A 15,775-nucleotide genomic window follows, 5' to 3' on the forward strand; every position below is an offset into this window, starting at 1 on the left:
CTCAATTTCTGGTTTAAAACACTAACCATACCCTTTCGCCTTCAAAAGGAATTTAATGCATCAAACATTGGGTTGGGTCAGGAGCTATGCAGCCATCCAAATTTTAGAGTCTTCCCAACATAGATGGCCACACAGGACATAAGATCCCAGCACTACTGTTTCTTGCTGACAGCTTGATTTATAGCATGACAAAGAAATCAACCCAAAATCTCTCTCATCGTGTACATCAAATATGAACTTTTTTTTTTCCTAACATGATTGTGGAAGAAAAGAATGTTTTTGTGCTTAAAAGTTTGCACTACTGGGAAAAGTTAGATTGGTTTTTTTTCCAATTTTTTAATACACATTTGCAATGTTAAAGCTATAATTCTTTTGGAGATGAGACTCCATTCTTTTAAAAACACTTTCACAAATAATAACTGACCTTCCAGAAATATTTAACAGGCCAGTAACACAATTCTTCCCAGACTTTAAAAGATGAATACATTCAATACTGCTGTACTAGGAAAAGTCAGTTCTAGAGAAATTCCCTTTTGGTTTTTAGATTTAATTTCAAGTATAGTGTCCCTGCCCATGGCAGGGGGGTTGGAACTAGATGATCTTTAAGGTCCCTTCCAACCCAAACCGTTCAGTGATTCTGTGTTCTAGAGATGAAGCAGGCACAGGACAGGTTTTATTGTAACAGCTTGTGAGAACTTCTTGCTCTGGGAGACCAGCACAGAATGGAGCTGTAGCATTCACCAAAAGAATAGCTATGAAGGGCAAAAGCAGAATTAGGCTTCTGTGATAAAAGCACTTATGCTTTCAATACAGAAGTGGGTTCCACTGGTGAATGAGAACTGCAGTTCTAGTTGTCACACTTGGTTCTCTCAAATTAACTTGAAAGAAGGAAAAGCTATTTTTGAAAGATACATTGTGGCTCTGGCTTTGTCTCTATTACTTAACAAAAATATTAGATACAAAAATAGACTAAAATAAAGTGCCCCTTTAGTTTGTATGTTGCATTAATATGCTTAAAACTGTAAACCTTATAATTATTTTAAATTTCTACTTTAAAATTGAATTCTGGAAGTTCCCTTTCCAAGCAATGTTTTCCCTAAAGTGCAGATTATATGTACAAAAATACTGTAACACTGCTTTACCATTTCACACCAGAGTAACTCAAAAGGCACACATCATACATTCAAGAAAAGGTAGGAAGAAAAAGTAGCAATGCTAATATCAAAGAGTTAGCAAGACATACTGTAGCACCAGGAGATGAGCACTCAAGTATTATACAGAAACAGCACTACTGTGCATATGGCTTCTACCACCAGAAATAACTTCTTAAAGCTGGTTGCAGCTAGTTCCCATTCCAGGAATGCTTTGGAAGACCAACTGTACCTTGCAAAGCAATATATTCATTCTCTCATTAGCTCAAACCAGCCATATATATTTAAATTATAAATTTTGATGCCATTAGCTACACGAGCAATTGTTTATCAGCTGCATTGCTAGAGCTGAGAAGTAGGCAGTTGGCTTCACTCTGGTGACAGCAAACTCATACAGTGATATTTACCCTCACACAGCTACCAGCAAATATACAATTGTCTTGAAAATCCCTATTTTCTTCTAGAATCCTAATTTTGGAACACTGGCGTTCTAAAGTAAGGGCAGTGCAGATAATTTAACATGTATAAGGAGTGAAAAAGACCTGCATCCCTTAAAACCACAGAAAGCTGTGACACCTTTTGACAGCAGATAGGTTCTGTGCTTACACTGACACAACCCTTCTACAGCAGCCAAAAACATTCAAAACACTCAAATACTGAATCCAACTTTTAAAAGAAACTGCACCAAGTACCAGAGTGAAGGGGGCAGAGCTGTGCTATCCAAAGACACAGTAAGTTCTCTGGCTGGGACTCTGCTCCAGCTTGTGGCATTAATTTCAGAAGTTATTCTAATGAAAGCCTCCCCTTGATTTTGGGCAAGCTCTGCCTGTTGAGGCAAATCTACTCTTCACTGTCAATCTCACCTTAGCAGCTGTAAAGTGTCTGGATCAGATTGCATCAGCTGCAGTCTCTAGATTCTACTGCTCCAATCTGGTAACATCCCCCCTGCCCAATTCCTCAGTGGAAAGCACATAAGGGCTTTATGGGACTCAACTGAGATACTCAGCACTCAACCTGAAAAATAAGGTTCACCTCTCACTTCTGCCAGGAACAGCAGGGTGTTTTTAGCTAACTTAATAATCAAGTGTGCCTTCATTATTGGTACTTGCATGATATTAAATTACCTTCCTATGGAAGCAAATATCAGAACACGGTGTAAATTAGGTCTGAGTGCCTGAGAATAAAGTTGCACATATGCATTAAATATAATTTGTTACTTTCCTGATGGAGTTGGCTCAAGTATCTGCCAGCTTCTACTTGTTTTTTAACCAAACAGAAAGAAACTGTGCATACAAAAATACATACTTAAGAATGACTGCTTTGTTTCTTTTTAGTATCTTAACAAATAAAAATATTTAAAAATAAAATTTAAGGAAATAATACTTTCCTATTTTTGTCTGGAGGCAGTTTGAAATATTTGATGTACATTTTGTACACTGGTGTGCAAGGGTTTTTTTCTTAAAAAAAGAAAAAGTGGACCATTCCACAGGAAGGAGAACAGTGTCCTGGAATAAGATGAACTCTTCAACAGTCTCTAAGCAAGCCGAGTCAGAAAGCTGCTACTAAATAATGTCAGGTAAATCCTAACATGACACAAATGTCAATGGAACAGCAATAGGAGAAAACTGTGGACAATTACCAGCAAAATAGGGTGGTCATGGCTGTAGTATATACACTGCTATAATGATGCTCTTTAAACAGTCTCCTTTTAGGTTCCCTAAGCACTCTGACAACGTCACACCACTGAATTTCAATGAAGCTTTAGAATGTGTTCGTTTATAAAAAACACTATTGTATGAAGCAATCTTAAATTTCACTCAGACATTAAGAATCTAATTGTAAACTGATAAACTCCTGTATACACTTCTTATACTGCATTTCAGTGTGGTTATTAGAGGAGTATTGACCTGGCTGCCCATAGAGTCCTTCTGATTCACGCATTTCTTCATTCATCCTTGCTAAACGCAACCTGCCGTGCAGAAAACAAAAGGAACAATGTCACCTTTAAAGCACAAAAAACTATAATGCAAGACCTACAATGCTCTCCTGAATCTCACATCAAAGAGGTCATCTATAGATAGAGTATTTTGATTTTTCTTTTGTTCCCTCCTGTTTTTATGTACCGGAATTTTGACATTTATTTTATTTTTAACTTGAAACAGAATAGCAACATTTAAGTTATCTAGTCAGAAAACAGAATGTACAACTTACAGTGTTACAATATCTGCATTTGCAGCTTCCACTGCTATACTCAATGGATCTTTCCCATCTTCATCAGTGGCATGCTGGTTTGCTCCTCGTTTTAGGAATAAGCATACTTGTCTGGTTAGAAAAAAAATATAGAAGAATACTTTTGACAATATTGGAAAAAGCTAATAAAGTGAGGCTAGATACAATGTATTTAGCTTAAATCATCAAAAGTCTCATATATATCAAAATAGTGCAGTTCATCTAGAACAGGTTAACAGACTAGTAAGCAAACCATTTATTTAATCCACATTAGAAAACACGTGTGTTTTGCTAGTGCATGAGACTGCTAAATCAAAATACTATTTCCTCTCTCACAACCAGAGCTTAAGAAAAACTCTTATCATCTGAAATAGTATTAAAATATCAGAATATGTGCGGCAATGAAGAAACTTCCCATGAACAACTAGAGTAAAGGATGGCCATGTACAAATAGTGGGGCAGTGAGTTACCCAGTGTGTCCTAGAACTGTGGCATGGTGCAGGGGCCCCCTTCCTTTCATGTCTCGGATGTTCACGTTGGCCCCATTCTGCAGCAAAAATTCACAAGTAACCAATGACCCCTACAGAATGAAAACAAAGAAACAACTCAGCACCAGATCTCTAGAATCAAACCAAACCTCTTCTGCCTTCCCACCATTGAGCCACCCAGCAAAGCAAACTAAAGGGAGTTGCTTTCAACTTTAAACACTACTAGACATAGAATTCCAAACAAAACATTAACAGGAAAAAATATTTCAGAAACAACTCTAAAAGAACACTGTAAGCATAACTTCAACATCATATTATTATTCACTGAGGAAGCAAGCAGCTCAAAAGGAACAGTGACACAGAAATATTATTATTTCCTTTGCTCTCCTCCCCCATCAGCAGGGCTGTATATCACATACCCCTCTCACTGCCTGAATGAGTGGTGTTGCTTTGTTTTCTTCCACGTTGACCCAGTTTACTTCAGCTCCATGAGCCAATGCTTCTGCCATGTGAGGAAGATTTTTCTCAAAGGCAGCTTGATACAACTGCAATCCTGGACTAGGCTGCTTGGAGTCACAGAACACTGGAGACTCTTGCTTGTCTCCTTCTGAAAAGAAAAAAAAAAATTGCTTACCCAATTCCTGTTTTAACAAGGTACCTCTTGGAATTCTGATCAAAACATCATTTCTCTGGCAATAGGTAGCTCAGCTTTTGCACAATGCTATGTACTATTGCCCCATTCTGCCAGGGGAATTCACAGATGCCTTTAGCTCCGGTATTCAGGCACAGTCTCTTCACAGAACTCTTACTGCACAGAAAACATTCTCTCCACACTACTGGCACATGTGTATATACTTCAATCTACATATTCCATGTAATTTCTAAAAAATTGTTTAAGGTCTGGAATGTGTTTTACTGTAAACCGCAAGATATTAATAAAACTCATTTTCTCCAAAGATGTAGTAATACAAATATATCTTTATCTCAAACACCTGAGTGTGAGGCTAAAACTGTTCTGACCTAAGTTTTATTAGCAGACATCATTGTCATTTACCAATTACTTGCTGTGGCTATAATATTTTGCACTAAAGCACAGTCTCTTTCTCTTAATCTCAGTAATGATTATATGGAGTGAAGTCAGGGAGATAAAGATGTTGCTACATAGAAACTTTTGTGAGTTACAGCATCATAAATATTTCTACAACATAATCAAAAAAGATCCAAGCTCCATGCTGCCTGTCTGCAATAACACCTGTGAACTACTGGATTTAAAACATACCTTAAAAGAGCACTTTCATATAAAAGAATAGGTCTGCTTTATAAAGAAATGTTTTGGAAAGTTTGAGAAGCCATACTCAATATATCTGTCAGAACAGCACGCTAAAATTAGCAAATAATTTCATTCACCAACTTATAGAACTTCTGAGTTGAAGGAACGATGTTTTAAGACTTGGTCAATTCCACAAAAATAAGAAACAGAAAAATTAAGCAAGAATGCACAAATAGCACATAAAAGCCTACTATCTATTACTCGAGAGGAATTCTATCTCGGTGGATTTATTTATTTATAAAAGGATCATGCATTTGAGATCAGCCTCATCTGTCTGGAAAAAACCATAGTTCTTTGAACCCATTTAGAAGGACTAAATGTCATTTTTGGTAGCAAGCCCAAAAGAAAGATGGCTCAGGCAAATTTTATCCTTGCCAAAAGCATTTCAACCAGGATAGCAGACATAAATTGTATCACCAACACTGATCATTTTTAGAAAAAGAAACTGCTGCCAAATGATTAAATTTTCATCTTACAAGGCAAAGCCTAACACACCTGGTTCATACAAACTGTTGGCTGATATAGTAGAGGTAAGGTGTTCTCTGCTGTCATCAGTGCTCGGCTGGATCCCACTGTCACTGCTTCGCACTGTTTTGGGGAGAAACTGCAATTACTATGCAGAGCTGAAGCTACCTGCTCCTCACAGATACCATGATAATAAAGCAAGCTCTTATACTTGGTCCTGAACATAATTTTAAAAAAATGGCTTGTTCTTGTTCAATATTCTTAATGCATCCACAGAAAAATATGAAGTCACATTTTGTAACCATAACATTTACAATAATAATAAAAAATGTCAAAGAGAACTAGAAATGAAAAAAAATCAGGATAAGTAAAAAAGCTTAAATTATTTCATGAAAATACTAAGCAATGCAGCAGCCCGGAGACAACAGACTGAAGCAGGGAGATGGCCACAACACACAATGGACCACTAGTGCAAACAGTGAACACGCCACAGCTGTAGTACTTACTACTACGGAGTTTTGAAGAGGTATCAAAGTAGGAGAAGAGTGAATCAAGCTCATCAGGACAGAACAGAGACTCCCGCCTCGCCTCGTCGCTACTTACAGCCACCGCTGGGACATGCAGGTTAGCAAAGCACAAAGCAGGCAGTAAGGAAGGGACAGGGCAGGAGAGAACGTTATTGGAAAAACCAAGAGGATGAAAATACCGAGGAGAGAAGGTGGTTAATATGACTCTGAGTTCTAAGCATCCCCATTCCAATCCTTTCCCGTGTAAAATAGCACATCTCTGAAGAAGTAGTTTCTTCCCTACACTTTACACTAGGCTACAACCCATTTAAAAAACAGATTTCATAGTCTCTGCACGAGGCAGAAGTTAATTAATATAAAAATATGTTACCTTAAAAAGAATATGGGTAATACAGCTAAGGAGAGAAGTGTGTAAATACCTTTGTGGGATGCTGCACCTTGTTCCCCTGCCAAAAGGGATTTTTCAGGGCCACTGTGCCTTTTCTCTTCCTGACTTGGAGGCAAAACTTTTGTTCCAGGCTCAGGCAGAGGTACTGATGCAGCTTGCTTCTCTACAAACTTTCTTTCCACATATTTTGCTCTGATGTATGCCTCCTTCTCCTGCCTGTCATATACAAAATTCCTGGAGTTAGTAAGCTAAAATTTTAGTATTTTCATGTATTAAAAGAATGTCTACTTTGTACTAAAGTCAGTAACCAAAACTGTAGCTTGGCATTGCACATAAGACACACCCACAGCACATTGTCAGAAAGATGCAAAGCACACCTGTCACTTTCTGGATTCATGATTAAATTTTGCATAAGGCTCAAAAGAAAGTAATTTTGTTAAGTTCACAAACATGTATTTACTTTCAGACAGAGACTTTGGAAAGTGGTATGTGGAAGAAATAAGCATTAGTTACTCTATGTTACCTGTATTAAAACTTTATACAAGTTTACATTGTTAATAACCTACTAATAAACATTTATTTAGTTTCTTACATAAATACAAATTGCAGCATCTGTTACAGGAACATTAAGATTACACAAGAAAACAATAACAAACCCTAGGTAGGCACAGCCATCAGTTCCATATCACATACTGAAGTATTTTTCCTTGTAACCTGAGGTTATCAGCTTAAAACACAACAGCAGTTGTGCCAAACTGATAAAATGAGCTGTAATTATTGCATTGGAACTGCTGAAAAGCAGTTACCACTAGAAGGAATATCTAGCAAATCTCCTCCTTTGCTTATATTATCATCACAGTCTCCAAGTGGCCAACACTTCACAAAATGCAGTTTTCTATACTATAAAACTACTGGGCAGCAAGCAGCACAGAACTGGAAAGGCAGTAAAAAAGCAAGTTCTAAGAGCCTATACAGCAGCACAAAGCATTGGAAATCTACCTTCAAACACGAATTAGCATCAGAGAAATAGAAGACAGCAGTAAAATGATTTGAAGGCTGCTGTAAAGCAGCAGAGCTCATGTACAATGTAGGTAGGAAGATGAGAACATTCTGAGGAACAGGGAACAAAAGTCAAATGGAAGAACAAAGTCACTGTAAACAAAAGGAACAGCCACAGGCTCCTTCCAGGAGCACTCACACACCAAGGACAGCTGGCTGAGCTGGTACCCAGCAGAGAGGAAACAAAATCCACATGTCCACAGTGATGCTCTAGAGCTGTCATGAAAGGAGGGAGCGAGATCACAAAAAGAACAAATGAACAGCAGAAGCAGAAGGGACCAACAGAAGGAATGCCCAATAAACAGAGAGAGTGAGAAAAGGGAGAGATACAGGGAAATGAGTACTTTAAAGGAGTGTAACACAGTTAAGTGGCAGCAGCTTTTACAGGGGAAGGCTAAGGGAAGCAACAATAAAAGGAAGCAACAAGTACTGCTGGTAAAGTACTACCTTTGACTTCCAGATTGTGGCTTCTTTACTCCCATTTTTTCCAACTTTGCTTCATATATTCTATTTATAACATCATTTCCCAATTCACACATAAGCTATAAAGCAAAATGAAAAAAACTCAAATATAGTTGCAAAAAGCTTTATCTACCTATTCAGCTGTTTTTAACCTCACTCAGCCTATATTTACAACTCAGTGTTTTCACTGCTAAAAGTACACTAGCAGAAATAAGCATGGGTTTATATGATAATAAAGAAACAATCAGTGAATAGAGACCAAATTCTGAGTAAGATAAGAAAAAAATCTAGTCACTCTTAAAGTGCCTGAAAAAACAACCACCAGAATGACACCTGCAGGCCTCATTACAAATGTGCTTTTCTACCAGCTTTGACAGGAGCTGTTCTTTGCCCATCAGCAAGAGACAATTCAATCAACTGTATTCCACCTTACCCAATGGACACAATCTGATACAACTATAGAAAAGGAACAAAGACAAAAGCCTACACAGGAGAATTTAACTCTATTGATTGCAATGAACAGATTTCTTGTTTCTAATACCAGGTAGAATATTTAGTTCTGATATTTACATGGATAATACAAAAGGTACAGCTTTTTTTTTTTTTTTTTGAGTGGGCGTGGGGGTTGGTTGGTTGTTTTCTCATGAACTTGTTGATAAAAAAATTATTTAACCACAAAGCACATTGTCTTTTGATTGTTCAGAATAGAGAAGCAATTCCGAAGTGCCAGAACATCACAGCTAGAAACAAATGTTTGCATGAGTTATCCACTTGCACACATGCAATCATGCATGAGTTCCTATTTCAGTATTTCATTGTCATATGACTTTTATAATCATGGTTCAAGCTAGAAATTTGGCACACAAAAGCAGCTGCATGAGTATTCTCCTATAGGCCAGAAGCATCTCACTGTTAAGAGCTGACATTCAAATTTTTGAGTATGATCATGCTTTAGGCTGATATATCACTTCCAAAATTTTCAGCCCACTGAAAGACATTACTAGTTTGTAAACAGATTTGCCTTTTTACATGTTGAAAGTATCAGATGAGACTTGCTACTCAGAGTGCACTTGGGAGCCTGAAGGTGTTGTAAACTGTTCTGAATTGCAAGTTTGTAGCACAAATTACTATGGAGTATAGGATTGCAAGTTTGTAGCACAAATTACTATGCAGTATAAGAAAGTATGAATTAAAATAAACCAACACACAAGTATAAACATTTTCTGCTTAAAACTGCAAGACACACTGGGTACAAATGTGTTTCCTGCATTGGACTTTCTGATGCAGAGGCTTTAGAACAGCAATCTAAGTACCAAATAGAAACCTGTTTCAAAAATACTGTACCTTTAGGAGTTCAGGTTCCCATGAATCCAACGTTAAAGATCTTACTTTTGAAAAGTGGACTCCCAAGCTCCTAAACAACATGGGAAAAAACATTAACCTGTAACTACATGTTTTATCTCACCTCAGACAGATTTACCATTAATTTATGCAAATAAAGCAGTTACGTTAATTCTATTTACAAACAAGGGTCTCTAATTTTCTTTCAATGTACCTTTGAAGAGGCAAACACCACCCTTGCTAATTAAGGCAATGCACAAATGAAATGCAGCTGTGAGGAGCTCCCCAACCTGTGTATCCCAGAGCACTCGATGCACAGTGTGATTCCCAGGTTGATACTGGCCCAGCGAGGATCTGCCAAACCACAGTCACAGCAGGCAGCATTGCCAGCAATGCACTGCACTCTCTGCAGAGCACTCTCTCCTTTCAGCAGCTTCTCTTTGGTCTCACTCCCAGATTCTAGGCTCCCAGTAGAAGGGGATGATTTCTTTTCCTGTTTCTGAAAGAGAAAAGACACAAACAAACCAATTAAGAGACATGCTAAACTAAAGAAATTAAAGTTCCACAGATACTGACTGTACACTAAAATCCAAGAAAAGTCTCTCCTGCCAAGGCCAAGGAAAGCCACAGAATAAAAAAAAAAGTTTAGGTTTTCAGAAGACATATAAAACTGAATATAAGAATATCCCATGATTTTTAATCACACTACAGCGAAATCTCAAAAAACCACACAGACCACAGTAATATTAACAAGTAATATTAACATGATGAAGTGAAAGACAGATCAGATATAATTCACAGCCTTCAGAATTTCATTGCCTTTCCACTGGAAGATAAACAATGGATTGTTTCTTTTCTTCTCTCTCATTAACAGAGGCTTTATGCATTTAAAATTTTCAGGATCCAAAGGGAGGTAGTTGTTTGGTGGATGGTTTAACTCACCTCAGATTCATCCCCTTTTTCTCTGTATGCTGTGGCAATACTGGTCTGAACAGCCTTAATCCACGCCTGCCGCAGCTTTTCCGAGTCAGCCTGCAGCATGCAGCTCCTGTGACAAATCACAAAGTGCTAAGAGACAGTGGCCAAGCAGCTGACATCCCACAGCACATTGCTCAGGGGTCTCTTTTTATGGAGCAAGTTTCTTGCTATCACAAGTTTAGTAGGCATCATCTAATAAACACATTTAAAGATAACAAAGCAGCTGACCCTTTGTGAGCTGCAAACTCCTTATTTCAAAATTATTTGCAGGTAATGCTAATATAGATAGAGAAATTACTCTTCCAAAATCACTGACAATGGCTTAGCTTCCTATTCCTTTCCTTATTCCAAATTTTTCTTTTTTATATCCTCAGATGCATTTTACACCTGTGACACAAGTCACAGGTATCAGTCCTTGAAAACACACTTTCATTCACTGACATCAAGAGTGTAATTTTAAAGCTCTATGACAGAATGAACTACTTTGCTTATCAGCAGTAAAAGAAACAGGTCATGAAGTCTAAAACTGTTCCAACACTTATGGGTTGAAAAAGCACAAGCAAACAAGAGCAAAATGCATGTTATAGTGAACTACAACTGGGGATGCAAACATCAGGATGGACAGCAATCTACTCAAAAGAGAAATCTAAGGAGGAGTAGAAAGTGTAGATAACCTCCAGACCTGCAAGCAAGTTGACCTCGTATCAAAAACTTAAATATGGTCACATCTCACAATCACTAACAAGGAATCCATGTCCTGCCCTTGCTGTGGCAGGAAGCCAAAATTCCCTAAGTACAGCCAATGCACTGCTGGAGCTGAAAAATAATTTTATTTTTCATTTAGCAGTTTCATTTTTAGTAGTTTCATCTAGTGCATTCTGAAGTATAATTCAACATGACTGAGACAACAGCTTATTTAAGTGCTTCTCTCTCATTGCACCAATCAGAAATATAGAGAAACTGAGACCTATTTTCTACATTACTAAGCAGTTGATAGTATCAGCTACTACTAAGCCCCAGCAGAGCCCTGCACCACAAGCCATTTATGCAAAAAGCACAAGAATGCATGTTTATTTTAATGCCAAAAGTAAACTAAATACCAGAGACACTTCTCACAGCATCACTTACTCTCAGCCAAAATTTCAGAGAGCAGAATTTTTCAGATACTTTTCCTGTTTTGATCTATCCCAAGAGAAACATTAATCTTACATTTTAAAACAACTACATGTAATTATTTTCATTTTTAAATAAACATACTGCACTGATTCCCCTTACTTTGTTGGAGAAACCACCTCAAAACAGAATCGTCTCTCTATGTCTTCACAGTGTTTAACTGTGCAGAGCCGCAAGTCCTCAACAACCACCGTGGGATTATCCTACGAGCCAAAAGTCAACAAGAGAGTCACAGAGAAAAAATAATATAGTTGATAATAAGAGAATAATTCAATCCTGAATTATTAATCATTGAATTCTATTTGCCTGGTTACACTAATTTTGTCCTTCAAAAATAAAATTGGAACTCAATGGAATTTGGAGATCTACAATCCAATCTACTGAATAATCAGCACCTTAAATTTAAACAACAGTATTTAAACTATAAAGATACTCTAAGAAATACAATTAACTCAGTATTAAATCAGAAAAGTTATACTTAAATCAGCAGTACTTTAAGTGACACATAAAAAACCCCAGAAGCTGAATGCAATGGTTTTGAAAATTTGACTAAATTCATAAGAATTCCATTCTCAGCTATCACCATTTTAAAGGTGCAGTTAAAAAAAAAAATTCACAAACACAGAACGCCCAACCAAACATGCTCAAACAAACTCAACTGTGTGTTTTCTTTCCAACCACAGAAATGAAGCTGCTTGATTTGACAGCATCAGATATCAAGGAACAGCCTCTGAGCCCTCTGTTTGCAGTGAAGAAGAATTAATTGCCATAAGCTCCTTCTTTTTTCCCCCACCATCTCCATACAGTCTCTGTTTGTTCCAAACCTGAAGAACAGCTACAGCTCCTTGGTGCAAAAGCAGATTCTAGAACAGCAAACAAAGGAGGAAGGGCCCAAAACCTGACTGAAAACTTTCTATGGCTTGGGGCAGAGCTGGACTTGCTGATTTAACATAAAACAGCTGCACTTCCCACCAGCAACAAGGCAGATACTGACTGCTGAACCACTGTGCATTTTCAACACTAAATACATGTATTTAGCAGCCCTGACTGCTTTCTAACAGGCTTTCATGCTTTTTTCCCCATTTGCTGAATTGGGTGCATGAACCAGTAAGTAACTGGAGGAGCAAGTCCTGAAAGAGTTAAACACAACTGCTCAGAGAGCAGCATGGAATATTTGACTGCCAGCAAGTGAGCACAAGCCTTCTGGGACCAACAACTTTTAAAGCTCTAACTAGGTTACAAAACCCACAGCAAATAAAGTATGTGCTTACAATCAGTGCACAGGAATCTCAGAATCTGTCAGTGTAGCTATTAGTCTCATTTTACAAAGGGAGAAACTAATTTAGAAGAAAGCAGTAGGTTGTTGAAAATCACACAGGATCTTCACATTCCCCAATCAATCACAAAAATCATCACCCAAACCCCAAACTATCCCAAGCCAGTTTTCAACTCCTACCTTAAATTTCTTCTGGTACACAAGTTGGTTATTTTGTATTGAGAACCAGCGCCTATTCAAATGAAGAGACATCCAGAGAAAACATAACTGATTTTACAGTGCTTATGTGACTGGCATGTGCTAACATACAGTCTACAAAGAGACTGCATGAAAGAATTCAGCAAAGTAATACTGCAGTCAATTTTGGCAAATATTTCATGACAATAATGAAAAAAGGGAAAGCAGAGACAAAACAGAAAAGAAAGCAAGGTTCAAATAATTTGAGTCATAAACAAACACATTCATGTTATGACAACATTAGTTAAGCTATTACACAAAACACTTTCATTTTAAAGAACATTTCCTTCTGCATTTTAGCAGCAAGTTATGATTTTAAGTAGTTGTTTGATAACACAAATTCAGATAGTTTGAATAACATAAATACTTAAACCCATGTAAACTAATCCTGAAATATTTCTGGGAGTAGAACTAACTTACTAAAGCACAGAAAATGCTTTGGTGTTGCTATCTCATGCAGGTTTAATATCTATCTACATTGGGCATGTCTGGAATAAAAACAGTGCATATAAAAACTAAAAAAAAAAATCCAATGAAAACCTTTTAAGTAGGATCCTAAATTAAGCCTCAGCTTTGAAGAAAAATAAAATAAATCAAATAAATGCTTTAATGAAGGTATCCTGTAAAATCCAAAAGATAATATAATGCTTAAAAACTCCTCTGAACTGTATCCTTCCTTATCAAACTCATTGTTCACACAGGATACATCTCAGAGAATGGAAAAATCACTCACACTTTGGGGAAAAAACCCCCTCAGATCTTGAACAATGTTTTATCAGACCACTGAATGAAAAAAAAAAACAAAAAACCCAGTAGACATAACCATGCCTTTTTAGTTCTTCTGGGATGCACAAAATAAAAGCAAACCAATAACCACAGTTTCATTTTCACTGACAAAAATGAAGGGAATGTACAAGACAATTCAGTGAAATTTACACTATACTTTGTTAAGGCTTATAATGCAAACCTGTGTTTACCACAGCATCATTCCTCAATCATCTCCAATACCCAACCTTTACCACACATCACTTTTTCCTGCACTACCAGTTAGTTGGAATGGTAACAGTACACAAAATATTGTGTTGGAACAGATCTTGTTATTCTCCACAGGCTGTTGAGCATCAAACTACAGTTTACTACAATTAGTAACAAGAGGGCCCCATGTATTTATTCAACACCACAAGCCATTCCTGGAAAGAAGTGCACAAAGATGGTTAAGAAAAATTAATATATACAAAAAATGTTAGATCCCAAACAGAAAATCTAGTATTTGTTAGAAAGGTTAGTGTTTCATAGACAGATGAGATTCTACCTTTTAACAATCTTTTCAAATGTTGTGCAGATATATTTAATTTAAAAAGCAACAACAGGATCTCTTGTCATTCTTGATTTTTTAAATTTATTAACAGCAGTAGTTTTAGTCACTGCAATTGAAAAGGGATCATCTTTACTATCTATTTACAGATGCAGTAAGTGTGTTCCAAATATAAGGCAGGTTATTGCTAATATTCATATAGGAAACTTAACAAAAAAGCAGACTTGAAAAGGAAATAAACTCATGTCATTTTTCATGTGCTTTTTGTGAACATAACACAAAAGAGAACAACATGAAAAGCAGTGCCTAAGTGATAAAGGGAGTGGTAAAGGGGGAAAAAAGCAGCCTTGCCCCATGACAACGAGCAATGGAGCAAATCCCTAGTAAGAGCCTTAGGAAGTGCAATTAACATCATTAATGCAATGCTTCATTTGTTCTACAGCTAAATATTTCATGAGTTACTCTAGTAAACAAGCTCTAATCTCATCAGTTGGATATAAGTGAACACACAAATTGTAACACAAATTTGTGCCATCTTTAAAACCTAGTCTAGAAATTTTGAAAGTTCCTTTTTTTTTCCCTAGTAGAGAAATTAAATCTGTTAAAAAAAATTCAGTCCAGCCACAAAGGGTGCAGGTTTTGGTGCTTTTCTAAAATAAATTTTTACTGAATGAGATCAACAATTTACAATTTTGGATAACTTGTAAGTAGATGTCAGAGCTAATACATTTAAATTTTTTTCTAACAAGATGAAAGTGTCAATACTGCCCTCCAAGGTGTCAGCACCACAGCAGTTTTATTCAGGCCAAGAACTTGGAGTTATTCCTCATTAACCAAATACCATCAACAAACTCTTCACTTTACTGTAGCAAACAGACTGCTGGGGGTCTACAGCAGCATCAGCCAGGAACTTCTGAGGTACAATCTCTGTGCTGAAGGTGCTGCTAAAGGGTAACCCACATCTATCAGGTTCTAAGAATAATTTAAAATCTTCAGGCATCATGTGTGCAGTAAGTACTGATTATTACCAAAGTTTCCTTAAATGTGTTATTCTGTCAAAAGCAAGAGAGAAGCATGGTGAAGGAGAGAACATTCTTTGGAATATTAAAGTAGTTTACACTGTCTCATTTTGTAGTGGTTAAATACAGTTGTTCCTGTTTAAAAACTGAATGTTTTCCATCATGTACACCTACACAATTCAAAACTGTATTTATTAAATAGGAAACAATGGAAAATCTTTAGAAAAAATCCTAATTTCTGAGAACTGAGAGTAATACTCAAAAAAAAAAATCAAATTTGAGTTTTACATAAAACAACGAATTGTGATTTACAATTCTCAGAAACAGTTTTCTCCTC

The 15,775-nt window shown here is 36.9% G+C and overlaps 1 protein-coding gene across 2 annotated transcripts in view; it reads right to left on the reverse strand.

The window, feature by feature from the left end:
* ACAP2 (ArfGAP with coiled-coil, ankyrin repeat and PH domains 2) overlaps positions 1-15,775 on the reverse strand; it is a 63,806-nt gene that overhangs the window by 4,688 nt on the left and 43,343 nt on the right. The window contains exons 11-23 of one of the 2 annotated variants that reach the window (XM_059478976.1): positions 13,048-13,099; positions 11,694-11,794; positions 10,383-10,488; positions 9,731-9,939; positions 9,444-9,513; positions 8,085-8,179; positions 6,610-6,794; positions 6,170-6,274; positions 5,694-5,786; positions 4,288-4,475; positions 3,851-3,960; positions 3,363-3,473; positions 3,059-3,120 (exon numbers count right to left, since the gene is read on the reverse strand). In XM_059478976.1, the coding sequence (XP_059334959.1) occupies positions 3,059-3,120; positions 3,363-3,473; positions 3,851-3,960; positions 4,288-4,475; positions 5,694-5,786; positions 6,170-6,274; positions 6,610-6,794; positions 8,085-8,179; positions 9,444-9,513; positions 9,731-9,939; positions 10,383-10,488; positions 11,694-11,794; positions 13,048-13,099 (1,487 nt within the window). The remainder of the gene's footprint in view (positions 1-3,058; positions 3,121-3,362; positions 3,474-3,850; positions 3,961-4,287; positions 4,476-5,693; positions 5,787-6,169; positions 6,275-6,609; positions 6,795-8,084; positions 8,180-9,443; positions 9,514-9,730; positions 9,940-10,382; positions 10,489-11,693; positions 11,795-13,047; positions 13,100-15,775) is intronic. The other variant, XM_059478978.1, reaches the window with a different exon arrangement.

Source organism: Ammospiza nelsoni, chromosome 10 (genome assembly GCF_027579445.1).
Source record: "Ammospiza nelsoni isolate bAmmNel1 chromosome 10, bAmmNel1.pri, whole genome shotgun sequence".
Lineage (NCBI taxonomy): Eukaryota > Metazoa > Chordata > Aves > Passeriformes > Passerellidae > Ammospiza > Ammospiza nelsoni.